At 41.9% G+C, this 17519-nt stretch overlaps 1 protein-coding gene across 4 annotated transcripts in view; it reads left to right on the plus strand.

Moving 5' to 3' along the window:
- Positions 1-6961: 6961 nt before the first annotated feature.
- Positions 6962-17519, plus strand: part of znf800b (zinc finger protein 800b) — a 54945-nt gene continuing 44387 nt past the window's right edge. For 2 of the 4 annotated variants that reach the window (XR_004558791.1, XM_034163872.1), the window contains exon 1: positions 8811-8993. Coding sequence is in view for 1 of the 4 variants with exons in the window: in XM_034163872.1 (XP_034019763.1) it covers positions 8913-8993 (81 nt within the window). In the remaining 3 variants the exon portion in view is untranslated. Of the gene's footprint in view, positions 7236-8810; positions 8994-17519 lie in introns of those variants that run through there. The other 2 variants (XM_034163873.1, XM_034163874.1) reach the window with 2 other exon arrangements.

Genomic DNA, 17519 nt, shown 5'->3' on the forward strand with positions numbered 1-17519 from the left:
ATCCTTGGCAGGATTGGTAGAGTTCCTTTAAATTGCATCTCAGTGTAGACACTGAAACTGGATTTCAGAAGTGTTCTTTCCCTCACTTACAGCACAAAACCAACAATGACATCAAATCCAGAGCATCGCCTATGCCATTACCATGGCAACCCAGATAGATTATATACTGTCACATGTGGATTCACAAATGTGACTGGGTCACTTTCAAATAAGAGTGTGAACGGTCTTATTTTATTTTATAAATCTAGTTTACTTGCAGCGTGAATATAGGCCTACATCTGATTTGAATTACATTTGGTTGGTTTCATTCCATTCTTTGGTGATGTGACTGATGTGAGAGATAAGATCTGCACTTATTAGTATGAACATAAACAGTTCAGAAAAAAAGGTTTAAAGTCCCTAAAAGAAGCTGGTTCTTTAAATGGAAAGAAGCTGCTGGTAGCCACGCCCCCTCTCCTTTCTGAGAGAGGGCATCCTGCCTTCCTTCTCTCGGAGGCTGTGCGACCGTGTCACACAGACAGCCTCAGTCGGTGTGTCTCACTGAGCAAGTGAGAGTCCAGATATGGGCTTCCGTGACATACGAGGTCTGTCCATAAAGTATAGGTCCTTTTTATTTTTTTCAAAAACTATATGGATTTCATTCATATGTTTTTACATCAGACACGCTTGAACCCTCGTGCGCATGCGTGAGTTTTTCCATGCCTGCCGGTGACGTCATTCGCCTGTGAGCACTCCTTGTGGGAGGAGTTGTCCAGCCCCTCGTCGGAATTCCTTTGTCTGAGAAGTTGCTGAGAGACTGGCGCTTTGTTTGATCAAAATTTTTTCTAAACCTGTGAGACACATCGAAGTGGACACGGTTCGAAAAATTAAGCTGGTTTTCGGTGAAAATTTTAACGGCTGATGAGAGATTTTGAGGTGATACTGTCGCTTTAAGGACTTCCCACGGTGTGAGATGTCGTGCAGCGCTCTCAGGCGCCGTCGTCAGCCTGCTTCAAGCTAAAAACCTCCACATTTCAGGCTCTATTGATCCAGGACGTCGTGAGAGAACAGAGAAGTTTCAGAAGAAGTCGGTTTCAGCATTTTATCCGGATATTCCACTGTTAAAGGAGATTTTTTTAATGAAAGACGTGCAGGCGGATTGCAGCGTCGGCTAGCAGCCGCCGCGATGCTCCGCCACAGGAAAAACACCTCCATTGGAAGCCTTAAGGACAAGTTGGAACATGTCCAGCTGTTAAACAATTTCTCATATACTCACTCCACTGAAAGCCATCAAAAGCCGCCTGGATTTTACAAATGGTTATCAACACGGAGGTGTTTTTCCTGTGCCGCCGCACCGCGCCGGCTGCGTCCCGACGCGCGGACCCGTCCGCACGTCTTTCATTAAAAAAATCTCCTTTAACAGTGGAATATCCGGATAAAATGCTGAAACTGACTTCTTCTGAAACTTCTCTGTTCTCTCACGACGTCCTGGATCAATAGAGCCTGAAATGTGGAGATTTTCAGCTTGAAACAGGCTGACGACGGCGCCTGAGAGCGCTGCACGACGTCTCGCTCCGTGGGAAGTCCTTAAAGCGACAGTATCACCTCAAAATCTCTCATCAGCTGTTAAAATTTTCACCGAAAACCAGCTTAATTTTTCGAACCGTGTCCACTTCGATGTGTCTCACAGGTTTAGAAAAAATTTTGATCAAACAAAGCGCCAGTCTCTCAGCAACTTCTCAGACAAAGGAATTCCGACGAGGGGCTGGATGACTCCTCCCACAAGGAGTGCTCACAGGCGAATGACGTCACCGACAGGCGTGGAAAAACTCACGGATGCGCACGAGGGTTCAAGCATGTCTGACGTAAAAACATATGAATGAAATCCATATAGTTTTTGAAAAAAATAAAAAGGACCTATACTTTATTGACAGACCTTTATGGACAGACCAGTCTAAAATGAGCTGTTTCAAAACCAAATTTTGTTTATAGCAGAATATTTTATCATGCATAGTCCTAGAATTGTAGGACCTATGGAGATATTTAATGTGAAACCCAAAATATGCCTAACACTAAAATGTAAATAAAACTGATTATTCAAATTCAACAACTCCTTTAAAGAATCTAAGCTGAAGTGTGATTGACACTTTCACTGGCAAATGATTTTTCTTTCCTTCACAAATCCAAAGATGGTGAAAAACCCATTCATAAAATCCTCACCAGTTTATCAAAAACATGCACATCCTGTACACTCATCAGAAGATCATTTTCTATCTTCGGTAACTCAGCTTTAGCACCATCGTTCATGTGCATGATCACCTGCAGGTGGCTGATGATGCTTTCTCTCACTTTCAATCCAATCCTTGAAAACGGTCTTTCATTCATTCATTCATTCATCCTCTGACGCTTATGCGGGTCGTGGTGGTAGCAGTCTAAGCAGCTCATCCCCACACTTCCTTATCCTCAGCCAAGTCTTGGGGGATCCAGAGGCGTTCCCAAGCCAGCTGGGAGATGTAATCCCTCCAGAGTGTCCTGGGTCTTCCCCGAGGCTTCCTTCCAGTTGGACGCGCCTGGGAGACATCCCTAGGGAGACGACCAAGGGGTCGTCTCCTTAGGGATGTCTTCCAAGGGGTCGTCTCCCTAGGGATGTCTTCCAGGACGACCAAGGGGTCGTCCTCACCAGGTGCCCAAAGCACCTCAGTTGGCTCCTTTTGATGCAAAGAAGCAGTGGCTCTACTCAGAGTCCTTCACAGTTGGACGCGCTCCCACCCTGGGATCGCACGTTGCAGTGGTTCTGGTACCCCATACTCCTGCAGCTCCCCACACAGGAACTCTCAAGGGACCCGGTCATATGCCTTTCCACAAAACACATGTAGACTGGTTGGTCATACTCCCAAGACCCTTGTAATATCCTTGTGAGGGTAATGAACTGGTCCACCTTTCTACAATTTGGATGGAACCTGCATTGCTCCTCCTGAATCTGAGGATCGACTAACACTCTAAGTCTCCTCTCTCGTACCCTGGCATAGGCTTTCCCAGCGAGACCAAGAAGTATGATCCCTCTAATTGGAACATAGTCCCCTTTTTTAAATATGGAGACCACCACACCAGTTTGCCAATCTAACAGTACTATCCCCAACTTCCTTGCAACATTGTATAATCGTGTCAGCCATGACAAGCCCAACAACTTCTGGAGACTTCAGCATCTCATAGAGGAATTTTTTTGAGTACCTCGGTGACTTCTGCTAAGATGATGGCACCAGATCTGCCTGAGTCTTCCATCCCTGCCTCCACAAGGTAGGGCATGTCAGTAGGATTGAGGAGATTCTCAAAGTGTTCTTTCCATCACCTGATGATATCCTTTGTCTAATTTAGCAGCTCTCCTCCCCGCTGAACACAGCCTGGTTTAGGAACTGCCTTCGAGGCTGACCGAAAATCATTTTCCAAGGCCTCTCCAAACGCTACACCCAAGTTTTTGTCTCAGCAACTACTGTGGCTGCAGTCCATCTGGCCTGCCGGTACCTGTCCAGTGACTTTGGAGACCTCTGTGCCAGCCAAACATGAAAGTCCTCTTTCTTCACCCTGATGGCTTCCATTATGGCAGGTAGCCACCAACGAGTTCTTTGGTTAGGTAAAAGGGTCATGTTGTGAGAATTCTGCTTATTTACTCTATACAATTAACCTGCATTAAATATGATGCATGAAATGGCTTGTTTTAAACTTCCTTGACATATGTCACAAAAACAAATTTCCTATCTCCTGCTTGCTCTGTCCCACTCACTCTGTCATTAATAGAGAGATGGAGACATGCCCCCCAAGAGTGGAAGGGACGGGCGGGGTGGTTGGCAGCTCCCTTCCATTTAAAGTGACACACGTAGAAACAGGTTTTTTTGTCATAAAGACTGGGTGTTTAGTCTATTTTAACAAGGTGTTTAAAGGATTTTTTTTTTTTTGCTTTCACAGCTTAATAACTACTTTTAAGGCACCTGGTGACATATTATCTTGCTAAAATAGTGTTTTACATGACCCCTTTAAATATCTATACCATAATTCTCTAAGTAACAAATCTGTGTCTGTTATGTTAATTAGTCTGTCCAGGGAGAGCTCAAAAACCACACAGTTGCACAGTTAGTCAATTTTTCAGGCAACATGTAAAATTACCTCAATATGTGCAGTTACATTTTTCAAAGCAAAACTGTCATTCCAAGCATTTCTTTTAAAGCGCATTATAAATCCAGTTGTTCAGAATAGAGGCGCTCAACTCATGCTAATGTTAGCCCATTAGCATTGCATCATGTGATGCTAGCAAGTTTTCATGCTAATGTTCCCTTACCAAAAAGTAGTATATGCAAGTATGTTTCAAGTATACTTCGTTTACTTTTTATATACTTATAAGTACTATTTTTTGGTAAGGGTTAGCCTGCTTGTGTAGCTATATGTGGTGCTAATTAGCATTGCATTATTTGTTGGTGTCAAGTTGCTATGGTAATGTTTGCCACTTACCATTGCGTTATGTGATGCTTGCTAACATCACATTATGTGAAGCTAACAATTTGCGAGATATGTAAAATCCACTGGCCGCTCAGGTCATCAACCGCCGCAAGTATGTATTTTTTTAAGCACATTATAAATCCGAGGCACTCTGCACTCACTAGCGCCATCACAGCTAGCGCCAAGCCAATTATGTAATTTATTATATGAAGACTGTAAATTTCAGCTAAAATAAATAAACAATGCTGCAACAAAATGATTTGCCAATTATGAACTGATACCGAAATAAAATTTGTATAATTAAAATCACCTTATATTTTATTTATCAACTCACATATACTGCCAGTCTGTCACAGGGCTTTAATTTAATAAATTTACTAAAACATATATTTTAAGTATTTTATTTTGGGGAACTTCAACTTTATTAGAGTGGATTCAGTAAGCGGAAAATGTATATTTTTGTTGTAAAAAATGCTTTGTTTATTGGACTACTTTTTTCTGAGCCAGTGGCGAATTAATATTCCTTAATGTGGTTATGCGGACATAACTCGAATATTAATTATGGTCGTTTATCAACAGGTGATTAACACGGTAAAAACGTCCTTTTCCCCTCCCTTTTTTCGTGTAATTAACACATTTTCTCGTGATTTAGTTGTGAGCGTTTGTGTCAACGTGTGCTGTACCGTGTTACATTTTATAATAAACCAAAATGTGGACGCTTACTGATTAGCTTGTTAGCATAAACCTCAACAGCTAGCACAATTTTTTTGCTACATACGTGAATTCCCTAAACAAATTAAGAGAGAAATATTTTCTCCCTATAATGTGAAGGTTAATGTCCATGAGGGGGGAAAAAATAAGTCAGAGAAGTTGTTTGCTTGTTATTGCTGTCACAGTCATGAAGTTAATATTATTGAATAATCAGTAACACTTATGTTTTAGCATGTAGTTTCACATAATCACTTAATGTTTATCAGTGATTAAATCAGTCTGGTTGCATTAATCAGGCATCCTACGATTTTTTTTTTGTAGAATTTTGCCTTTGTGTGCCATCACACAAAGTTGAAATCAAACAGTCACAATGTAATTGAGTAGAATTTCAGCGTTGATTCAACATTTAACAGTAAATATTGTATTCATCATTTAGGAATTACAGTCATTTTGTCCACAATCCCTCAGTTTTCAGAAGTAATTGAACAATCGTGATGGGCGATGACACCAAGCTTTATGGTGGAGTGGCAAAAATACAGGTTTTCTTACAAAGACAGGAAAATTCAATAACATTTATCAGATGGCACATGGGAGACTCAAGCCTATATTTGACCTGTTTGACATGAAGCTGTGACTGGTCCAACTTTGGCAAAAGTTGCAGTACACTGTTTCCCCATATAGTGTTGTTCTGGGTGTCTTTCTTGGTGGCTTCCCTCACTCATCTCTCTCTTGCACACTCATGCAGTTTTTGATAACTGCTGGCTCCAGATGGGTTTACCACACACTATGTATTTCTTAATGATCTATGTAAATGAAATTTGAGATATATTCAGAGTATGAAATGTTTATGCATCCTTCCCCAGACTCGTCTCAAGAAAACTGGCTGTAACAATGATGATTTGACCAATTACTTATAACCTTTGAAAATGAAATTCATTAATTTGAATAAAATGCATTTAACTACTTGTGGATCAGACTGCAAGTTGAAAAGCATGAAACAGTTTAATAAAATCAAATCAAATATGCGTCATGAGCAGATCATGCAGAGGAGCACCATCGTGCATACAAGGTGATTTTGTGCAACAAATGTTTGACTTATAGTTTGCAATTTGTTGAATATGAAAAGTCAACAGTTTTAGTGTGGAGAATATCCAGCAGGTGCTGTGCTTAAAATGACATGAAACCTACTAAAACATGCCAAAGTGCAAGATGTTCCACAGGTGGGCTCTCCATCCATTTAGTTATAGTACATTGCAGTACTTGGCAGTGGATTTTAAATATGTAATTCTGTGAATGAAGTGGTGACATATAGAATATTGAAGGAATGAAATGAAAAAATAACCTGCAAACTCATTAAACACCTGTGCACATGTGGATCTTTCAGGGATGTGACTTTTGGAGTGACTGGCACAAGTTTGGAACAAATAGTGCAAAATCGCATCTGCATTTATTAATGCGCAATAAAATGTATTTTTTTTTAAGTTATTTTGTTGGCAGCTCCGCGCATAATGTGCATTTGATTGTGGGTGCGCAAATTTTTTTTGATTTCGCCTTCATTTTTTTTGTGTTTTTTGTTTTTCCCAGTAAAGTGGTTACTTGTATCAAATCCGCCGATTTAAAAAGTATTTTTTGCCCGCGTCGTTAAGTTTGATTTTGCGTTCACGTCGTGGAGAGAGCTGCGTGTGGCGAAAACCCCCGTGCGTTCTGGGTACTCGATCTGGGTTCACGCCGTGGCCTTTGGGCTCGAATCTTGAGGTTTTTCAAAGTGCATCGAACGCAACAGAGTGCCTCCTTTCCGTTGTGCGCGGCATCGCCCCGAAGCACCAGCGTTGGCGGTAGAAATCGGACGCAGATGGTGCACCTTTGCGCAGAGACTGGCTTCACGCTGATAGCGTGCACAAAGGCAGCGGCTCGCAGAGGAACTTGTTCGGAGTGAGCCGGGGGACACTGGGAGGCGAAACAAACAATCTCCGGACTCGAAGTAGCCCGGCGCCGCGCAGTTTTTAACACCCTCCAAAACGCAGGATTCCTCCATCCCAGCCGGGAGATCCAAGGTAAGGACGCGTTTTTTGGTGCGTTTTGGTGTGCGGAGCGGGTTAAAGCGTCTTCGCTTTGGCTCGCCCAGCGTGGTTGTTTTTGCAGAAAATGGCGTCATCGCCCTCTTGTTTCTGCCTGGCCGCGGCGGGGAGAGGAGCACTTTCGGAGGCTTCTAGCAGTCTCTCCGTGCGGCGTTTTCGCCTCTCGAAGGCACCACCGGCTACGGCAACGTGTTGTAGTTAATAATCGAGGGTCAAAATGGGAGACGGTTCACGATTTGGCTCGGCAGAAGGACGCGCAAAGATGGAAGGGTCACTGGTCCTGTGCGCCAAGCTGCTTCTTGGAAAAGGTGGCACAGAGCCGCAAAACGCAGCGCTTTAGATTGACAATAACGGCGTTTTCTGCGGTTCCGAGTTCATCCAAACCGGAGGTAACACTTTGGTGTTACCGCCAGCGTACCGACGGGCGGGTTTGTGGCGACGCTGCGCCTTGGCTTTGTGTGGATTTTATTCGGGTTAGCTCGTTTTTACGCCGCACTTCTCGGCCATGCTGCAACGAGGGGCCTCTCTCTCTTTTTACGGCATGAAAGGTGCATTTTGCGCTCAGCTTTTCCTTTGATAAACTTAAGCTGCCCTCCTCTTTTGTTGCTCGAAATAGTGGCGTTTTTCTTTCTTTTCCCCGACCGACAATCTAACCGTGTAAAAAGAGATTTTCGGGGATAATGGGGCGGGGGGGGGGGAGCCGATGCAAATCGTGCCATGAGAAACGGCGACTTTGCCCTGCGCGCTGGCTCGCCAAAACACGGAGTGTGAATTTAAACTCAGATAAAGGCTCTTTTGGAGGCGAATCGCACAGTTTGCACCAAACTGTGGGGAAGTCCGGACTCTGCGCAATGATTGCACAGCTTTGCGCAGAGCTCAGCAGCAGCTGGTGTAACCGTCGCCACCATTCCGCCGCGATATTCTGTGTGCGCGCCGGCCAACCTTTTGTAAATAGTTGGGGACTCTTGGATAAAAGAGCACAATAGTGTTCACGCGGGTCCTTTATGGCGTGTGAATGCGGTCCCACGTCCCCACTCCGGCTGTCCTGTCCTTCCCCGTCAGCTACGTGCATGCGTCCTAGCGCTGGCCACATCCACCACAGCGAGGCCACTCGCTTCCTTCACGCATTTTATTTGTTTATTTATTTATTTATTTTTGGAAAGGTGGGGTGGGGGGGGGGCAGGCTCTTCCTTCTCTGGACAGAAAGTCGCGCGCAGAGGGATCGAAACAAGCGCAGCCGTCACGCACTGGAAACGGCGCGTCGTGCAGGTTTGTGTGTGTGTGGTTTTTTAAATTAAGTTTCCCCGAGTTATGCAACCGCATCCCCGCGGAGCCAACTGGCTCATCCGCCTTTATTTTACCCGTCGGCCCCCTCGGATACGGACGGATATCTGCACTTGATGAAGTCGAGCGGCGGCGCGTGCGGCGACGGCACCGGAATAGGAAGAAATGACCCGGTGCCATTTGCGTCACGGCCCGCGGCCTCGCACGCCCATGGGGGGGCGATGGAGTTGCAAATGGAGATCGCGCGCGCGCGCGTGTGTGTGCGCGCTGACGCTGCCTTCCCTCCCTCCCTCCAGTTGAAAGGGAACCAATAGACGCGACAACAATCGCCGTGCGCGCTGCGACTCTCGAGTTGTGCACCGAGTTGGGATGACTGTTTTCCCCGCTGGATCAACGCGGAAGATTGTTTGTTTCAGGATGGTGCGCGTAACATCACCCCGCACGGCACTCGTAAGTGGATGTGCACACGCTGTTTTTAACCCCACTTCACGGCGCCACAAGCCAGCCGGAGTGCGTGTATCCGCCCGACGCTTCGATCCTCGTGGTGCTCGGCGCATGTGGCCGCGGTGGAGGCGCCCATGCGCGGATCTTGTACTGCCATCGCGGCGATATGACCGTAAACTGATTGTGATAAAAGCGTTGGATTGTGGGTAGGAGGCTGGTTTTTGCTGCCATCCTCAGCGCGCCACGCGTTTCTGGTTTGGAGAGGCAGCAGGGCGTTTTATCCAGTTCATTTTCTGCTCCTGCGCTTTTGACCACTGCGCAGATGCTCATCCAGCAGAGCAACGAGAAGTTATTCACGATGCAGAAAGTCCTGTATTGCTGAATGTGGAAAGTGTAGACAGAATTGAAGTTAATGGGTTACAGTGTGGGTAGTGGTGTCATGATGATGACGTTTTTGAGCCAGTTTGATCAAAGTGAAAAACAAAAAGTAAAGGCTTGTTGGTGTTTAACATATAATACTTACAACTTATAAAAAAAATCCGTAAGAAGGAGCTGTCTTGAGCTCATTGGGTTGAATTTTGTAGTGTTGTTGAATATGTTAACTTTTAAGGCAGAAAGATTTGGAATTACTGAGCAAGCCGAAAACTTCTGGTATTTGGCACCATTGTTGTCCATGCTTTTGGCACAAAAAGGACACATCTCCAGGTGCAACTTCATTGTTTTCCCACACATTCGGGGGCACTTTTTGTCGTTATGTTCTCTTTGTCACTCTGAACAGCTGTGTGCCCCACTGTGGAAACTAGAAATTAGTTTAGTATGTGAGCGATGCTTTTTTTTTTTTTTTTTTTGCCACAGCTAAACAAAATCTGATAGGGCCACCGACCCATCAGTTAAATCCTGTGCATGTTAGCGATGCTGTCGGATTCAAGAAAACCACTTTAAAATCTGGCCCTCCCACAAGTGATGTCATTGTGAAAAGTCAGCTTCTAGACTATCTTGCTTTCACTAGAATTATCTCTGGATCGCAAGGCCATAAAGTCTCATGTTGAGCCTCGTTTTGTTTCAGAGAATGCAAACTTTCTGCAAAAATTTAGAAACTGCTGCAATGTTGAGAAAGAAGTTCATAAAATTAAGTACACTTAAGTACACTCACATTTATGCTCCAGTTCAGTGTGACTTCAGTGTCAAATTATTCAGAATGTTATTACATCTCATTACGTCTGAGTTGACAAGCAGTGTTTCTTCTCATGAAAAATCAAAAACCAATACTACATTGAAAATACAGACCCAAATATTTAGGGGTGTGTGTATTTCCCTTATAAAACAATATACAGTGTGCATGGATAAGGGGCATCACATGATTCAAGAACGATACGGTTTGATTTGGTGTGATATATGGTGCAGTTAGATGGCATTCATTTTTCATCATGAATTACAATAAGCCAAAAGTGGCATTGGCTACTTCAAACACATATTTCATGAAAAAACAGGAACTTTAAGTTTTTACTGCTGTGCCATGCAGAAGTAGGAGCGAAACAAAAGTTTCGCAGCTGATTTCTAACATTAAAATTCATCCATCAATTGCTTCGTCATACATTTAGGTGGATTGAAGGGTCCGTGTGTTGATGTGAGTCAGTTGTTGAATCTCCACAAATGACAAATTTGGTGCAACAGAAGTCAGTATAAATGTTCATACCCTTTAATATAATGCATCCAAATCATCACTTTTACAACCACAAGTCAGGAAATGGCTTCAATAGCATTGTTATGGGCAGGCTCACTTCAATAACATGGTGATGGTGCTCAAAGCAGACTCGTGCACTCTGAGGAGACGGGCAACTTTTCTGCTGCTTCACCAGTCACACCATCCTGTCAGAGTGATACACAGGGGTTAAAAACCCCCAAAAACTAAATGTTAGCTGAAGTTGCCTTTGTGCCTTCTGCCAAAGTGCAGCTTTAATTTCACATTTTCATTTTAACCAAGTCTTTGTCCCAACTCTACAGAGAAGTTGTAACTGGTAAAACAGCAGGCTAAAAGTTGCCTGATACTGCCCCTCAAGTCGGCCCAAGTTTGGAACACCTTCAAACTTGTCAGCAGGCTCTTGGAAGCTTCCCTCACTTGTCTGCTTTGTTTATATCACTCTGTTTTTGAAAGAAATTATCACACTGACATTTTGTTCCTATTTATTAATGATTGAGTTCAGCGAACTGCAAGATACATGCAGTGACTTAGAAAAGTTCATCCCCGGGCTTCCTGAAGCAAATTGGCTGTAAAAGTGAAGCCAGATGTTAATGAAAGGAGTTTGCACACTTTGACAGACTTGTTGGGTTGAATTTCTACTTTGCAACCTGTATTTTCAACACAGTCTAAGTAAATTTTTGATTATTCTTACATGTCATTGGTATTGCACAGGGGCACCCTGACTTTTGCTCACTTTATCTTTCATTTGTTTATTTATTTGAAACAGCAGACAGGTGTAAACAAATAAAAACCAATAGGTTTATACCTGCATCCTGATGCAGGTTATCGCCCATAAGACCAAAGATTAAAAACAAAACTTTTTATGTCTAATTAGTTCAGCTTCCAGTTTGTGGCACAACGTCTAGTTTGTGACTGACTGCAGTTGTTATTTATTTTTGTATTACTGACTGTGTACATGACTTATAAGTTTAAACTCTCTGAAACTGTATCTGAGCAAGCCTGGCTCAGGCCGGGCTAACCTTCAGTAAGAATATCAATTGGTAAGTAGGACATAAGTGTAGATAAAAAAGTGGGTTATAAGGAACAAAAATAAAATTGCCCAAAAAAAAAAAAAAAAAACCCAACCCATTGTGGCCTCATTGTTGACAGAATTGACCCTTATTTGACTGCTTGAGTTCTAAGAAGTCAAGTTTAGGTTCTTATTATTCGCACAGCTGTAAAGATCACCTGGCTCTCTTGTGCATGTTTCTCAGGTGTCACGTCCCTGCCGCAAACCAGACTGGCTCCCAGCCATAACGGCGTAATGATGTCACTGTATGATTCAGTCAGTGTAATGATGCAGTGCGCTTATTCAGTCACTGAGTCAGCTGGTCAGGCTGATGTGCAAGTGAAGACAGTCTGCAAGAATATTAACAGAAAGACAGAAGATGTTGTTTCAGACATCCATCCTGCAAGAGACAGGAAGATGTGCTTGTCGTGTTACCTGCAAGTCAACTGGAGAGGTTCCAAAACAGGCGTTAAGCACTTAAAGCGGTGCAGGAGAAAACTGAAGCACAGTTTGTTTTGTCAACAAAGGCCAATTTTCTGCTGCTTTTTGTCAAAAGTTTCTGACTGAACAGGCTTGTTTTGTTCAGGAATCTTTTATCATCATCATGTGGCGAGAATCCCAGGTGATTCCCTCCTTTCAGGATTGTAGATTTCTTGCTTTGATTTTACTGACACCACAGCTAATAGCTAATCATTGTATTAAGCAGGTTTCCATTTGAATTGAATTGACTTGATTCTATAGATCCCAGGCAACATATTTACTTGTGATGTAATGGAGAGTGGAACAGTAGATGATCCGTATGGGGGTACCCCCCCCCCCCCCCCCCCACACACACACACACACACATATAGATATAAACCTTGGATTACAACATGTGATTATGTAAAATACAGATTTATTGTCTTGGCAATTTGTTTTTAAAGTAACAAGAAAATCTCTGCAGAGTCACAGTGAAATCAGTGTGAGTGGTGGAAAAGCATCTGTGCATTCACATGAACAGAACATGTTAAAAATAGACAGCCTCTGCACCATAGGCTTTGTGTGTGTGTCTACATACAACCCCAATTTCAATGAAGTTGGGACGTTGTGTAAAATGTAAATAAAAACAGAATACAATGATTTGCAAATCCTGTTCAACCTATATTCAATTGAACACACCACAAAGACAAGATATTTAATGTTCAAACTGATAAACTTTATTGTTTTTGTGCAAATATTTGCTAATTTTGAAATGGATGCCTGCAACACGTTTCAGAAAAGCTGGAACAGTGGTATGTTTACCACTGTGTTACATCACCTTTCCTTCTAACAACACTCAATAAGCGTTTGGGAACTGAGGACACTAATTGTTAAAGCTTTGTAGGTGGAATTCTTTCCCATTCTTGCTTGATGTACAACTTCAGTTGTTCAACAGTCCGGGGTCTCCGTTGTCGTATTTTGCGCTTCATAATGCGCCGCACATTTTCAATGGGCGACAGGTCTGGACTGCAGGCAGGCCAGTCTAGTACCCGCACTCTTTTACTACGAAGCCACGCTGTTGTAACACGTGCAGAATGTGGCTTGGCATTGTCTTGCTGAAATAAGCAGGGATGTCCCTGAAAAAGACACTGCTTGGATGGCAGCATGTGTTGCTCCAAAACCTGGATGTACTTTTCAGCATTGATGGTGCCAGCACAGATGTGTAAGTTGCCCATGCCATGGGCACAAACACACCCCCATACCATCACAGATCCTGGCTTTTGAACTTTGCGCTGGTAACAATCTGGATGGTCTTTTTCCTCTTTTGTCCGGAGGACACGATGTCCGTGATTTCCAAAAACAATTTGAAATGTGGACCCATCAGACCACAGCATACTTTTCCACTTTGCGTCTGTCCATTTCAAATGAGCTCGGGCCCAGAGAAGGCGGCAGCATTTCTGGATGTTGTTGATGTATGGCTTGCACTTTGCATGGTAGTTTTAACTTGCAATTGTAGATAGATGCAGCGATGAATCGTGTTAACTTACAATGGTTTTCTGAAGTGTTCCTGAGCCCACGTGGTGAGATCCTTTACACAATGATATTAGTTTTTAATGCAGCCTGAGGGATTGAAGGTCACGGCATTCAATGTTGGTTTTCTGCCTTGTCGCTTACGTGTAAAAAGTTCTCCAGATTCTCTGAATCTTCTGATTATATTATGGACTGTAGATGATGGAATCCCTAAATTCCTTGCAATTGAACATTGAGAAACATTGTTTTTAAACTGTTGGACTATTTTTTTCACGCAGTTGTTCACAAAGTGGTGATCCTCACCCCATCTTTGCTTGTGAACGGCTGAGACTTTTTGGGGATGCTCCTTTTATACCCAGTCATGACACTCACCTGTTTCCAATTAACCTGTTCACCTGTGGAATGTTCCAAACATGTGTTCTTTGAGCATTCATCAACTTTCTCAGTCTTTTGTTGCCACTGTCCCAGCTTTTTTGAAATGTGTTGCAGGCATCAGTTTCAAAATGAGCAAATATTTGCACAAAAACAATAAAGTTTATCAGTTTGAACATTACATATCTTGTCTTTGTGGTGTATTCAATTGAATATAGGTTGAAGAGGATTTTCAAATCATTGTGTTCAGTTTTTATTTACATTTCACACAATGTCCCAACTTCATTGGAATTGGCGTTGTACACAGGGACTGTTCACATTGCAATTTAACATAACAATTATGTATTTTATTTAAAAATATTAATTAAACTTTGTTGACACTTTGTTTTGATTCAGGACTATGGGCCAAAGTTCCTTATTTTTATTGTTCTTGAAGTCTTTGGTAAAAATGGAAACAGTGATATTTGCTTCTTTTTTGTGGCTGATCTGAAAATGATGCCCTCTATGACTAAAAACTATGATCCTGTCCAAACCATGAGTTTTGTGATCCGTTACCCTGCAATATTTACGTTTGCCTGGAAGTGCTTCTGCAGCTGCCTTGTCTCAGTTGAAGTTTTCCCTCTTTTTTGTTCTTATCTTATACATTATGCTGCTGCAGTTACACTGCTTTCATATTAATTGTGTCTTTACATTACATTCATTTTGCAAACGTATGATCAGTGTTGATGTAATTTCATAGATGGTATTAGAGATGCAGTAACAGTTATAATGAAGTCTTTTGGTTGGGCAACTTGAGTTCTGAGTTGACTGAATACTGTAACTCCAGAGTGAAGTGTAGGTTTTTGATGGCCATAAACCTGTACTCAAGTAACAAATTTATATGTGTTAAACCTTGAGTAGCGACATTAGTGTTAAAAGTGAAACTATTATTTTATAGTTGAGTACATATGTGTGCAGAAACCGACACAAACAATGATTAGCTGGAAAAGTTCTCTATGCATACCTCTGCCAAAGCGATGCAAGCCCACATTTATTTATTTTTGCTAGGATTGACAGTTGTTGAGTGCATATTTCAGGGAAATAGAATCTAAGTGAACATTTCACTTGTTTATTGTGTATCATAAGCTGTACATGACTGACAGTTTATCACATTTTTGAAAATTTGATGGACATGTTGAAAAATAGCCCGTTTTACATCTGCATCCTGATCCACACAAAAGTTTTCGTGGGTTCTTCTTCCTGATAAGTTTTATAATTCTACTAACTTTCATGGAAATCAAGTGACCAGTCAAACTATCAACAAGTGCCACATCTTGCTAGTTGGGTACATAAATATGTGGACACGAACACAATTTTTGTGTTTATTATTATTTTTAAACTATTATTTATTTATTGGCACACCACGGCAGCGGTGTTGAAATGAAACAATCAAGATGTGCTTTTAATTCAGGGGGGTTTAACAAAAATTTACATTAATGATGGAGACATTAGAGCCCATAAAAAATAGTTTATCATCCTTGACATCAGGAAAAAAGGGAGGGTACATTTTTTTTACATGTATTTTTTGTATATTTATATATTTTAGTTTTCTTTGATACAACAACAGTGAAGGATTTTCTTCGAAAGAAGATATGAAATTTCAGCTACAGTTTGCCAGAAGGCACGCAGAATAGAATGTGTCGGCACAGAGCTACAACTCCCTGAGGAAAAACTCACCTTGCAACCATTGTACTTAGCATCTAAGCTACTTCCATTGTCAAGCGGCATATTCCGGGTCCGGCTCTGTAAACCTCGGTTGTCTTCGGCCAAAGCATACTCGCCTCCTAGGGGATGTGTCAGTTCTTGCATCAGCTGTATCTCCATCAATGAAATTTGGCAAAAATAAATAAATATATAAAAAAATGATGTGGGGCAATTTCGGCATGCAGGTGAGGATGATAAACTTTTTTTTTTTTTTTTACGGGGCCTTAGAGCCCATAAGTAAGTGGGAAAGTTATCATTTTTACAGTCAATATCTTTTGTAGAAGTTGCGATGAATATGTGAACATGTGTTGGACTTAATTTATATCAATCATTAAGAAGTATAAACAGTTTGGTACTGGATGAGAAATCTGTCTGGGGTGGGCAGTTATTTAAAAAAAAGAGTGAGAAGGTTAGCGAAGGTTTTAAAAGTTTAAAGCAGGACTGCAGAGTAGTCAGCTGGTTAATTCATCAGTTATGCAACTTTTAGTTGGTACATAACAAATCTTTATTGCATTTGTTTATCCAGACAGGTCAGATTTTACATTTGGCGTCATTTTCTTACTTCTTTCTTGAACTAAAATGACCAAAAAGAAAAAGAGGAACATTAAAATATAAAGATACAGGCTTAAGATTCAACAATATAAAACAATATTTAAGTGCTGGGCAAAAGTTTGAAACTATGTAGACAGTTTAAAAAAATTCTATAAAAATGTGCTGTAAGGTATCTATTAATTGAGACTATTCCTACTGTAGTAAGGTGAAGTCTGGATTGAAAAGATGTTCCTGCTAGCTTGGCTAACGGGGAATTCCCCTTTGGATGACCTGGTAGAGTTCTGGTCTTTAGTTCGAGCAGTCCGGTTTTCGATTCCAGTGCCATCCTGGCCACAAAGATAGGTCCTCTGGTCACACTACTATTGACAGAGCACCAATATTTAAAAAATATATCAACAACCAAACCTTTGATACTGTATATATGGGGAGTAGACACATGGCATATACTGGATAAAAATCATAATAAAATAGCCCAAACAATTTCCAGACATAAATTAGTAATAGACAGCAAGGAAGGTTTGGCGAGACAAATTCAGCTTGTTCAGTGTATCATTCAGCTCGCGTAAGCTAACACACCAACTTACTGCTAAAGGCTAGGCTAACATTAGCCTAAAAAGACTTTGAGTGTTCAGTAGCACTAAGATGGCGTTTTATTTTCATATTAATCACGCACCTCGGACAAATTGCCAGCTTATGCGTTCAGACAAACTGGTTCTGTGTAATTTGTCCGCATCTGGAGATTGTCTGCGCGTCTCCGCCGAGCAGACGAAATGCTGGCTACTGAGCCCAGAAAATGGAGCTCTGTCACAATAACAGCAAAAGTCCCAAAAGTGCCACAGGCTCTTGTGTTTTTGTTGTTCATCTTTTATATATATACTCAACAAAAATATAAACGCAACACTTTTGGTTTTGCTCCCATTTTGTATGAGATGAACTCAAAGATCTAAAACTTTTTCCACATACACAATATCACCATTTCCCTCAAATATTGTTCACAAACCAGTCGAAATCTGTGATAGTGAGCACTTCTCCTTTGCTGAGATAATCCATCCCACCTCACAGGTGTGCCATATCAAGATGCTGATTAGACACCATGATTAGTGCACAGGTGTGCCTTAGACTGCCC

The sequence above is a fragment of the Thalassophryne amazonica genome, chromosome 22 (genome assembly GCF_902500255.1).
Source record: "Thalassophryne amazonica chromosome 22, fThaAma1.1, whole genome shotgun sequence".
Classification (NCBI taxonomy): domain Eukaryota; kingdom Metazoa; phylum Chordata; class Actinopteri; order Batrachoidiformes; family Batrachoididae; genus Thalassophryne; species Thalassophryne amazonica.